This window comes from Mobula birostris, chromosome X, assembly GCF_030028105.1.
Source record: "Mobula birostris isolate sMobBir1 chromosome X, sMobBir1.hap1, whole genome shotgun sequence".
In the NCBI taxonomy this organism is placed as follows: domain Eukaryota; kingdom Metazoa; phylum Chordata; class Chondrichthyes; order Myliobatiformes; family Myliobatidae; genus Mobula; species Mobula birostris.
The window spans coordinates 1,310,521-1,322,785 of NC_092402.1; the positions used below are offsets into that span (position 1 = coordinate 1,310,521).

General features: G+C 43.9%; 1 protein-coding gene across 2 annotated transcripts in view; it reads left to right on the top strand.

Moving 5' to 3' along the window:
- mlx (MAX dimerization protein MLX) overlaps positions 1 to 12,265 on the top strand; it is a 33,854-nt gene that overhangs the window by 3,035 nt on the left and 18,554 nt on the right. For both annotated transcript variants that reach the window (XM_072248823.1, XM_072248824.1), the window contains exons 3-4: positions 2,162 to 2,198; positions 9,881 to 9,982. In XM_072248823.1, the coding sequence (XP_072104924.1) occupies positions 2,162 to 2,198; positions 9,881 to 9,982 (139 nt within the window). The remainder of the gene's footprint in view (positions 1 to 2,161; positions 2,199 to 9,880; positions 9,983 to 12,265) is intronic.

Consider the following 12,265-nt stretch of genomic DNA (forward strand, 5'->3'; position numbering starts at 1 on the left):
GAGTGGAAAGAGAAAGAGGAGCCATGGATCAGGGTTTGGGGGAGGGAGAACCAGGGGAGGGTGGGACAGGCTGGGGGAAGACTGTGGGGTAGAGGGAATCAGGGTGACTCGGGGGGGGTGTTGCAGTGGGGTCAGAGGAGCTGTGGATCAAGAACCAAGGAGAGGGTGTGACCAATGGGGAGGGGAGGGAGAGAGGACTGGAGTGTAGGGGGTGGGAATGAAACAGTCGTGGATCAACGTCCAGGGGATGGAGAGGGGGAGGACATATATAGAAGCATAATTAGGCCATTTGGTCCATCAAGTCTCCTCTGCTATTTCATCATGGCTGATCCATTTTCCCTCTTTGCCCCAATATCCTGCCTTAATCCCGTATCCCTTCATGCCCTGACCAATCAGGAATCTGTCAACCTCTGCCTTAAATATACACAATGACTTGGCCTCCACAGCCACATGTGGCAACAAATTCCACAGATTTGCCTCTCTCTGGCTAAAGAATTCCTTATCCTCTCCGTTCTAAAAGAATGGACATCCCTCTGTTCTGAGGCTGCGTCATCTGGTCCTAGCCTCCCCTCTATAGGAAACATCCTGTCCTCATCCACTGTTATCGACACTCGATAGTTTCAACGCCGTCACCCCTCATTCTTCTGAAATTCAATGTACAGGCCTGGGGGCCATCAAACGTTCCTCATATGGTAAATCTTTCAATCACAAACCTCCTTTCAATCTCTCCAGTGTCAGCACATCCTTTCTTTGATAAGGGACCCAAAAATGCTCACAATGCTCCAAGCAAGGCCTCCCCAGTGCTTTATAAAGTCTCAACACCACATTCTTACCTTTACACTCTGGTCCTCTCGAAATGAATGCTCACACCTCCACCTTCCTCACCACCGACTCAACCTGCAAATGAACCTTTAGGGAATCCCGCGCAAGGACTGGCAAGCCCCTTTGCACTTCAGGTTCTTGAATTTTCTCTCCATTCAGAAAATAGTCTACATTTTCATTTCTTCCACCAAAGTGCATGACCACACACTTCCCAACACTGTATTCCCTCTGCCACTTCATTGCCCATTCTCCTAATCTAAGTCCTTCTGTAGCCTCACTGTTTCTGCAAAACTACCTGCCCCTCCTCCTGTCTTTTTACCGCCTGCAAACTTGGCCAGGAAGCCATCGAAATCATTGAAATATGACATTAAAAGAATTGGTCCCAACATGGACCCCTGTGGAACATCACTAGTCACCGACAGCCGATCGGGAAGGGATCACTTTGTTCCAGATACAGCCTGTAACTAAAGGAGAGTGGGAAGAGCGACTGAGGAGGTCTGAGAGAACTGGGATTAGGGCCAGGGGCTGGATCATTGTCCAGGGGAGGGGGTTAGATCCAGGAGAGTTTGGAGGGAGTGCAGTGTTTCAGCAGGACCAGGATAGCTCTGGGATCGGGGGTGGGGGGGGGTCTCAGTAGGACCAGGGGAACAGTAGGAAAGGAGAATGGGGAGGGAAACCAAGGGGGTGATCGGGCCAAGGTCCAGGTGAGGAACCGAGGGAGGAAGGACTGAGGGAACGGGACTGCAAGGTGGGAACCGGGGTGAAGATCGGAGTGAAGATCCAGTGGGGGGGGGCATTTGGGGGGTGGTGGGAGGTGCTGAAGGACCTGGAGTGGTGGGGGGGGGGGAATCAGAGGTGATCAAGATCAAGTTCTGGGGGAGGGAACCGAGGGACCGATGCGTGGGGAACTCGTGAGGCAGTGACGAGGAGGTGAAGGTGGGTTGGAGTTACGAGCCTGGAGAGGTGGAGTTTGTGATGGGGGTGACGATGGGACGAGGGGTGTATGACCCTGCAGAGGGGGAGTTTGTGACGAGGGTGGGGGTGATGATGGGATGAGGGGTGTACAACCCTGCAGAGAGGTTAGTTTGTGATGGTGGGTGACCATGGCCAGTTTGAGATGGGGAAGGTGCTGTGTAAAGGGTGTGGTAGAGAGGGGGTGAAGAACAGGACAGAGTGGATCTGAAGAGGTTGTTGGACCTGGATGTGTTGTAGAGCTGGCAAAGGACTGAGGGGGTAACAGGGAGGCCAGAGAGAGCGGGATGAGGGTGAAGAAGTTTCCGTTATTTTCTCTGAAACTTTCTGTTCCTTTCCCTGCTCTGGACTCTCTACCTGACTGCAGACGGAGTCTTCATTCAGTGACAGTGCCTTTGAATCCGGTAAGTACAGTACACTAACCCAGTGACCACCTCAGAAAATCCCCTACTTCTTTGTTACCATCAATCTGTTCGGCGAGAAAACCTTCCCCCTCACGCCCCAACTCTTCAGGTGGGCGTTCTGCCTTCATGAGGCACGTTGTGGTGAACAGTTCCAGTGGATTAAGATGCAGGCGGACCTGGTAGTTTCGATTTGGAAGGCAGAAGGTAGTGCTGGAGGGGTCTTACTCGGTCTGCCTGTTCTGCAGGGACCGTGCTAAGACCTCTGCTCTGGGTGACCTGTTTAAGTGACGTGGATGAAAATATAGATGGGTGGGTCAGTAAGCCTGGAGATGACACCAAGGTGCAGTCAGAATAGATTGCTTCAGAGGTTGCAGATGTAGGAAGGGAAACGGTAGACTGATTTTCATCTGACCGGTGTGAGGTCAAGAGAACGTTCACAGCTCACAGCAGAACCCTTGACAGCATTGCATGCATGGTCTTTCAGGGAGATCTTGGAGTCCAAATTCACAGCTCCCTGAAAATGACCGTGACTCCCCAGAAATGTTCCCTCTAATTTGTAATGGCCAGTATGCAAAAAAAAATTATCTTGTGCTGTGCATAATTCAGTCCAGTGACAATTTGTGCGCTGGATTTTTAAGTGGTCGTAAACCTGAAGCAATTCTGTAATGTTAAGAAGTTAGCATCTCGTAGACCTCTTGTGACCCTGGCTATTTTAGATTATGAAGACACGCAGTCCTTTTTTATTGTCATTTAGTAATGCATGCATTAAGAAATGATACAATATTTCCTCCAGTGTGATATCACAAAACACAGGACAGACCAAGACTGAAAAAATCTAACAAAACCACATAATTGATTATAACATATAGTTACAACAGTGCAACAATACCATAACTTGATGAAGGAGTCCATGAGCACAGTAAAAGTTCAAAGTCACTCAAATGTCCCACATCTCACGCAGACGGGAGAAGGAAGAAAAACTCTCCCTGCCATACCCGACCATGGTTCGACTCTGAGTCATCCGAAAACTTCGAGCCTCGATCAGCCTTCCGGCACCGAGTACTGAGCGCCATCTCTGTCCGAACGATTTGACCTCCTTCTCGGTCGCCAACAGCAGGCAAGGCTGGGGATTTTGAGGCCTACCCTCCGAAAGATTCCCAACCACACAGTAACGACAGCAGCGAACGAGCGTTTCAGAAATTTCTCCAGATGTGCCTCTGTGCTTTCACGCCCATTCTCCATCAAATCAGAGTTGTCCACGGCCCCTATTTAACAGATACAGTACCATTTTTCACCGGAGGGCTGCGCACACGTGGCACGCTGCTCTCTTCTCTCCTCCCACCTGATTTTGTAAGGGTCACAGCAGCTAAGACTTTGAAAAACAGCATAGAAGCACAAATATTCTTTCATAAGATATGCTGAGCAGATGACATTATCCTTGGTATATGACCTGTACTTAATTTCAGTTCTTGCTTCGAGTAACTTGTATCATTGCTTAATTAATTGCTGTAAGAGACATACTCTGCTTTGTACTTACTATGGCACCTGCAAGATAAGCATTAAAAGGAATGGCTGTTTCAAGGACAGGAGGCTTTGAATAAGTGTGTGCCTGTCTGTATCCAGGCATAGTGGCAATTAAAACTGTTACATGAACAATTTATGGCTGATGAAGTTCACAATACTCATCTGTACAGAAACTAAGGGGGTGAACCCACATGTATCTGTGTACGTAACTGCATATGTATAAAAAGAGCTGTATTTGCTTCAGAAGTGGGGGACCCCCAGAGCAGCCCGACAGTTTGCTTAAGGAGGGTTCTCTCTGGTAACTTGCTAATAAAGAGTTAAAGTTACATTCATCGTAGTACGTGGTGTCTTTGCATTGGGTAGATCGAAAGAAGTTTACAACAATTCGTAGGATAATATACTAAATCCAGTTCATTGTTTAAAGGACGTAAGATAACTGTCAGTAAGAACTTTGATCTCCTCTGGGTTTGATTGTTTCCACTCTCGTTCATCTGCACTCTCATAAAACATACGTAGCAAGCCTGTAGCAGGTAACGAAGGATTCTCTCGTCACAGCGGCAACATATGATTTGCTTGCTAAATGATGCTTTAAAAAGTCAAGGTTCCAAATATTACTCCACTTCTTCCCACTTGCAATTTCTCCAGCAGTTTTGTGTCCTGACAATACACGCAGGTAACACCAGTTTCTGTATTGTACGTAAATATTTATTATAGCTGTACTTTCCTGGCCTCGCGAGCTTTCAGTGTAGCAGTTTCTGCTGTTTTATTAAGTTATTCTCTTCAAATGAACGAGCAGTTCTTTTACGCTTCATGCCCTTTGCTTCTTTGGAATTCGGCATCGTCAATCAATAATTTCTTCAATTAAAACAGTATAAATAAGCCAGTTCTAAAATCTGCAGTGAAATCACCGTAAGCTCCACATTGTCAACGCTGTCCGCATCAGAAACTGGAAAAGGAAATGTGATTGTGTGCGTAGCCCCCCTGGCCAGCCTCAGGGTCGCTGGGCTCGCTGTCACCTACAATCGTGAAATATACTTCACGTGCCAACAAGGTGCAGGGGCACCTGTTTGCAATCTCATTAGAGGTCTCTCAGCCCACTGTGGAGTAGCACCAGGTTTATTTGGTTGAGTCCGTTCTTCGTGTTTGACGTGAGATGGGGAGGCCGTTGGTAATAGGTGAGGACTGTTATGAACAGTGGGGAGGGCGGTAGGCTGATGAGGAGCGTGAAGTGCATTTTCCAAGCTAGCATCAAGAGCAAGGATAGAAATTACCTCATCTGAGTAGGAGGTGAAATCCGTGTGTGCTTATCGCAAGTTAAAGTCTGGTATAAAAATTGTGCCTTAGGCTATATTTTTATTCATATTGTTTTGCTTTACGGTTTTTAGTAACTTTACTGTTCAACGTTGTAAATAAATTTTCATGTTATGAATAGAATTAGTTAAAATCAATTTACAACATTTATTTAAATTAAATCTACTGGGCTTACCTTCAGAAAAATTAAATCCCATATCAGTTTTTGCCAATGATTTAACAGAAATTTGTTATGCTTGCCTTTTGAGTTTTTAACATTTATGAAAGGGAAAGAAAGAAATTGTTATTCATCCTTTAATATTAGGAGGTTAATGAATATTGTTTATACCCCTTCACTTACTGCCCCGGAATGTATTATCTCATTAGATGCCGAGAAAGCCTTTGACAGAGTTGAATGGCCTCATTTATTTAGTGTGCTTGAGAAATTTCATTTTAGTTTGACATTTATATCTTGGATTAAACTGTTATATTACTCCCCGGTAGCCTCGGTTTGTACTAATAATCAAAGATCTCCCTTTTTTCGTCTTTTTCGTGATACTAGGCAAGGATGCTCTCTTAGTCCTTTACTATTTAATATCACCCTTGAACCTTTAGCAATTGCTATCCGTGACTCACCCAATATTTTTGGTATTACCCGCGGAAACGAAATACATAAATTATCACTATATGCAGATGATTTGTTACTATATATCTCTAATCCAGAGAAGTCAATTCCTGCTGTTCTGGCTTTGTTGGCTCAATTTAGTAATTTTTCTGGCTACAAATTGAATCTTAATAAGAGTGAATTATTTCCCCTAAATAAGCAGGTACCTATTTATGGATGTTTACCATTTAAATTGATTACTGACTCATTTATATGTTTAGGGATAATAAGTACGAAAAAGTATAAAGACTTACTTAAAGTTAATTTTTTACCTTTAATTGATCAGATTAAACTTTTGTTTACTAAATGGTCACCAATTTCTTTGTCTTTGATTGGTCGGATTAATGCTATTAAGATGATTATTTTGCCCAAATTTCTATATGTATTTCAGTCGGTTCCAATTTTTATCCCAAAATCTTTTTTCGATAATGTATACTCAAAAATTTCTTCATATATATGGCAGAACAAAAATCCTAGGTTAGGTAAAAGGTATTTACAGAAATCTGAAAAGGAGGTGGGGGCTTGCCCTCCCAAATTTTTGATTTTATTATTGGGCAATTAATATTCGATATTTAAAATTTTGGTTAGGAGATTTGGATGTATCTTTAAATCCACATTGGGTAAATCTTGAATGTAATTCATTACAAGGGTTTTCTTTGGGTTCAGTTTTAGGAACTTCACTTCCTTTTACTTCTTCTAAATTGTATAAACAAATGAATAATCCAATAGTTAAGCATACTTTACGTATATGGTTTCAATTCTGAAGATTTTTTGGGTTTAATCAATTTACTTTAGCAAGCCCTATTATATCTAATTTCTTTTTTCAACCTTCCACTATGGATCAAGCTTACTTTGATTGGAAAACCAAAGGTATAATACGTTTGCGTGATTTATTTTTGGATAATTGTTTCATATCTTTTGATCAACTTTCTAATAAATATAACTTACCCAGATCTCACTTTTTTAGATATCTACAGATTAGAAACTTTTTAATTACTGCTTCTCCTAATTTTCCACACTCATATCCAATGGATGCTCTGGAAAAAATTTTAGATCTAAATCTCTCTCAGAAAAGTGATGTAGCAATTATTTATAATATAATTATGAATTTATGTCCTGATGTTTCCAATAAAATTAAAGCTGATTGGGAAAGAGAACTTAAGATTATTATACCGATTGAAAAAATGGGAAAAAATTCTTCAATTGGTTAATTTATCCTCTATATGTGCTAAACATGTGTTGATACAGTTTAAAGTAGTGCACAGGGCTCATATGTCCAAAGATAAACTATCTCATTATTACTCTTATATTAATCCAATATGTGATAGATGTCATTTCAAGATATCTTCTTTAACTCGCATGTCTTGGTCATGTCCTTTTTTTGGAAAAATATTGGAAAGATATTTTTGATATTATTTCAACGGTTTTGAATACAGACTTACAGTCTCATCCAATTACTGCTATCTTTGGAATACCAATGATAGATTCAAATTATCTAACCTCTTCAGCACACCGGATGATTGCATTTCTCACTTTAATGGCTAGAAGATCCATTTTGCTGAATTGGAAAGCGATTAACCCTCCTACTGTATTTCATTGGTTTTCACAAACTGTGTTGTGTTTGAATTTGGAAAAAATTAGAAGTGCGGTTTATGACCCTTCCATTAAATTCGAAAAGACTTGGAGGCCATTTATTCAGCAATTTCATTTGATGTAATTTGACCATTTCCAAACTTGTTTTATCTCTCTGTACTGTTGGTTGAGAGGAATGGAGTCGTTGACACTAAGGTTTTCTTCTTTTCCATTTTTACGTTGTTAGCATTGCCCAAGTCTTTTTAGTTTAGTTTTTCTTTTGGGGTGGGTTTTTTTTTTCTTTTTCATGTTTTTTCTTCAGTTTTTTTTTGTTCTGTATTATTCATTGTTATCCTACACGATTGGGAGTTCTGTCAATTTATACTATTTGGTTTTATAATTACTCATTTTAAGTACAACAATGTATCTCCAACTACTTGTATTGTTGCTATGTTATCTTTATATTTTATGAAACTAATAAAAAGATTGAAAAAGAAAGAAGAAAGAAATTAGTTTCAAGAAACGGGAGCTAAGCTTGACTACCTGTTTTTTCAAGAAAGGATGGATAAAATCTCATTCTCTACTCAAAGGAGCATGGACAATTATTTTTGGATTAATATATCTACAGCTTACTGATCACGCTAACATTCTGCGAGCTCTAGATATAATTTTTATGCAGGAGTTCTCTGAGACCTGAAAATTATTTCAAGGGTTCCTCCAGGGCAAAATAGGTTGAGAATGGTTGGTTTAGAGGGAACATTGCATACAAGTTGGTAAAGCCGTCTTCCCTGCCTTCATGAACTCGGTATGTGAAGAGCCAGAGGTTCATGTTGATGTAACACTGGTCACACTTAGATAGATAGATCCCAAGGGAAATTGGGTTTCGTTACAGCCGCACCAACCAAGAATAGAGCATAAATATAGCAATACAAAAACCATAAACAATCAAACAACAAAATGCAAACTAGGCCAGATGGAAATAAGTCCAGGACCAGCCTATTGGCTCAGGGTGTCTGACCCTCCACGGGAGGAGCTGCAAGTTCGATGGCCACAGGCAGGAACAACCTCTCGTGACGCCCAGTGTTGTATCTCGGTGGAATATGGCCGAAGTCCCACAGTAAAAAGTTCAATATCCGGTCTACAAACACGTTCCTCGATCGTAATATAACCAGGATTGCACCATCCGTTGTTAACCAGAACAGCAAGCCCCCAACTCCTTTACGTTTACCGCTCTCAGTGCAGTTCTCACTTCGTGTACTATGTGCAGTTCTGGTCTCAAAATTACAGGACAGATGTCTTCTGGAGGCTTTGGGTCAGGGTGCAGAGAACGTTCACCAGGATGCTGCCTGAATAGGAGTTTATTCTTCATCGGTGAGGTTGGGTAGGAGAAGGAGGGCCAAAAGGTCTGTTTCTGTGCTGTAGTTTTTCTATGGTTTATATTCAGTGGGACTAGGCAGAAAATGGTTCTTCACAGCCAAGAAGGGCCAAAAGACCGGTTTCTGTTTTTTGCTATGTAGTTTTTTTATGGTTTCTAAGGGTTTATTCTTCATTGGGGAGGTTGGGTAGGAGAGGAGTTTATCCTTCATCAGGTGAGATTGGTAGGAGAGGAGAGGGTAGGTTTTGAGAGATAACGGGCAAAGCGCAGGCAAAGGAGTATCTTAGTCAGCATTGATGAGTTGGGCCAAAGGGCCTTTATCAGAGCTCTGTCACTCTTGCTGTCGATGGGTTGTAAGAAAGGGTATGTTACAGGGAAGGTAATCAATGATGGGAGTTACGTTCTCAGAGTTCGCACTGGAGGACCCCCTGTGGAGTTGCAGGCTAATGTGGGAGACTTTGAACATTGTCAGATCTTTGGATAATTTGTGACGCTGTTCTGAAAGCTTGGAGAGTGCTTTCCTTTCTCCTGGATTATTATCACATGGCAGCATAGTGTTTAGCACAACGTTTACAGTTCAAGCTACCCAGGTTCAATACCCACCTTTGCCCTTAAGCTGTCTGCGTGGGTTTCCTCCAAAGTCCAAAGAAGTACTGGTTGGTTAGGGTCATTGTAAATTGTCCCGTGATTAGGCCAGGGTTAAATCTTGATAGTGAGGCCCAAAGGGCTGAAAAGGCCTGTTCCACGGAGTATCTCGATAAATAAATCTCCGTTTATGGGATCTGCCATTTATTTATTGGGAAACAACATGAAATTGGCCCTTCCAGCCCCTTGATCTGTGCTGTCCAACAATCCTCCTATTTAATCCCAGCCTTCCGGCCCCTTGATCCGCTCTATCCAGCACCCCCCCCCCCATTTAATTCCAGCCTTCCGGCCCCTTGATCCGCACTACCCAGTAATCCCCCTGTTTAATCCCAGCCTTCCGGCCCCTTGATCCGCACTACCCAGCAATCCCCCCTATTGAATCCCAGCCTCATCACAGGACAATTTACAATGGCCAACTAATTTACCAACTGGTACATCTCTGGACTGTGGGAGGAAACCAGTGCACCCAAACTGCAAAGTGTCCTTGCTCATGGACTGTATATGTGCAAGTACGATTCATTATAACGAGCTGATTTACTTGCCTGGCTACACGTTGTAATTTGATGGGAAGTTATCTCACGGTTCTCTCTGGTTTTCTCCTCCTCCCTCCAGGGTTGCTCGGTGACAGCTCGAGGAAGGGGAGCATAGGTTCGAGAGCGAACAGCATCACATCCAACACGGGTTCCACCAGTGCCTCCTCCGTTCCAAACACAGGTGAAGGTTCGGCTTGCGTCGCTGCCCGGCTCCATTGCGGGGAGCTCATTCTTGCAATAACTGCAGAATATGGTAGTTGGGGATACGCACCCTCTGAACAAAATCAAAATCATAGTTCACTGGCTCTTTCTGGATTAAAAATGTTAAAAAGTGCAATTTCACCAAGTGTAAATATGCGGAATTCTCGAGGCCTTGGGCCCGGTTGGCTGCGGGGGTTGGGGGGGTTATGTGATCAACTTTCTGCCCCCCCCCTGCCGGCCTGTTTCCAAGGAAGGTTACTTGAGTTGCCACTGGCTTTTGGTAAGATTGAGGCTGATCGGATCTACTTTGTGTATACAGAACCATAGAGACCGAAGACAGCAAACAGACCCCCTCAGCCATCCGTCTCCATACTAAGCACCACACGCAAAGTACATTTATTATCAAAGTAGTTGAGGTTCATTTTCCTGTGGGCATACTCAGTAAATACAAGAAACATAATAGAATTGAAGAAAGCCTGCACCCAACAGCACGGACAAACAACCAATGTGCAGAAGACAACAAAGTGTGCAAATTCAAAAATAATAACAAATAAATAAGCAATAAATATCAAGGACATGAGATGAAGAGTCCTTGAAAAGTCAGTCCATAGCTTGTGGGAATATTTCAATGATGGGGCAAGTGAAGTTGAGTGAAGTTACCCCCTTTGGTTCAAAAGCCCGCTGGTTGAGGGGTAATAACTGTTCCTGAACCTGGTGGTGTGGGTCCTGAGGCTCCTGTACCTCCTTCCTGATGGTTGAGGGGTAATAACTGTTCCTGAACCTGGTGGTGTGGGTCCTGAGGCTCCTGTACCTCCTTCCTGATGGTTGAGGGGTAATAACTGTTCCTGAACCTGGTGGTGTGGGTCCTGAGGCTCCTGTACCTCCTTCCTGATGGTTGAGGGGTAATAACTGTTCCTGAACCTGGTGGTGTGGGTCCTGAGGCTCCTGTACCTCCTTCCTGATGGTTGAGGGATAATAACTGTTCCTGAACCTGGTGGTGTGGGTCCTGAGGCTCCTGTACCTCCTTCCTGATGGTTGAGGGATAATAACTGTTCCTGAACCTGGTGGTGTGGGTCCTGAGGCTCCTGTACCTCCTTCCTGATAGTTGAGGGATAATAACTGTTCCTGAACCTGGTGGTGTGGATCTTGAGGCTCCTGTACCTCCTTCCTGATGGTTGAGGGGGTAATAACTGATCCTGAACCTGGTGGTGTGGGTCCTGAGGCTCCTGTGTGTTCTCCCTGATGGCAGCAGTGAGAAGAGAGCATGACCTGGGTGATGGATGCTGCTTTCCTGTGACAGTGTTTCATGTAGATGTACTCAATGGTGGGGAGGGCTTTACCCGTGATGGACTTGGCCATTTCCACTACTTTTTGTAGTATTTTCCATTCAAGGGCTTTGGTGTTTCCATACCAGGCCTTGATGCAGCCAGTCAATATTCTCTCCATTACACAACTACAGAATTTTGTCAAAGGTTTTCCATGTCGTCCCGAAGCTACTCAAACTTCCCGTCGCCTCAGTGCTCCTGGTGATTGAGGTGTTACTGCAGATCCCTCTGTGTTGTCAGACACTCGGTCTCCACCATCCCCTCAGGCAACAAGAACCCAGTCTTGACCCCGAGTGTCAGCAGTTCCTTTCCCTGAGGCTCAAGGAGTCCCACCCCGGGATCCCTGGACCCCTCGGTTAATGGTCGAGCTCCATGGCCTAGAAAAGGTTGTGTACCTCTGGTCTAGAAGCTGCCTGGCCAGCAGACTCTTTGCTCCAGGTTCCAGCACCATCCAGGCAGAGTGGTTCGGGAAAACATTCCCCACCTCCCCTCTAAACTCCCCTTAACTCCTCACTGTCTACAACGGAGGAAGTGTCTTACCCTGTGCGTTATCTATGTCCCCCACAATTCCCTGCACCTCACTCTAAAGAAAGCAAAACTCATTCTATCAGTTTCTCCATCTTACTGGCCTCCTTCCTGTAGGATGGTTATGAACTCCACTGCAGTGTGGCATAACCAGCAGATTTGATGACCTTTCCACTCTTCTATTCCCCAGCTGATGAATGCAGGCGTCCCTGTGCTTTCACCTTCAGGTGTACACTGTGCTCCCTCTGTTCCTCGATACTCCATCGTGCCCAGCCCTTTGTTCCATTCAATTCAACGTGTGAGAGCAGCAGAGGATACGAGACCAGATAACACACTGCGGTTGTACGTCTGCTGCTGAATGCAGTGTACCTCAAACAAGCTGATAGAGCCCAGTTTCAACATTGGCATCCATA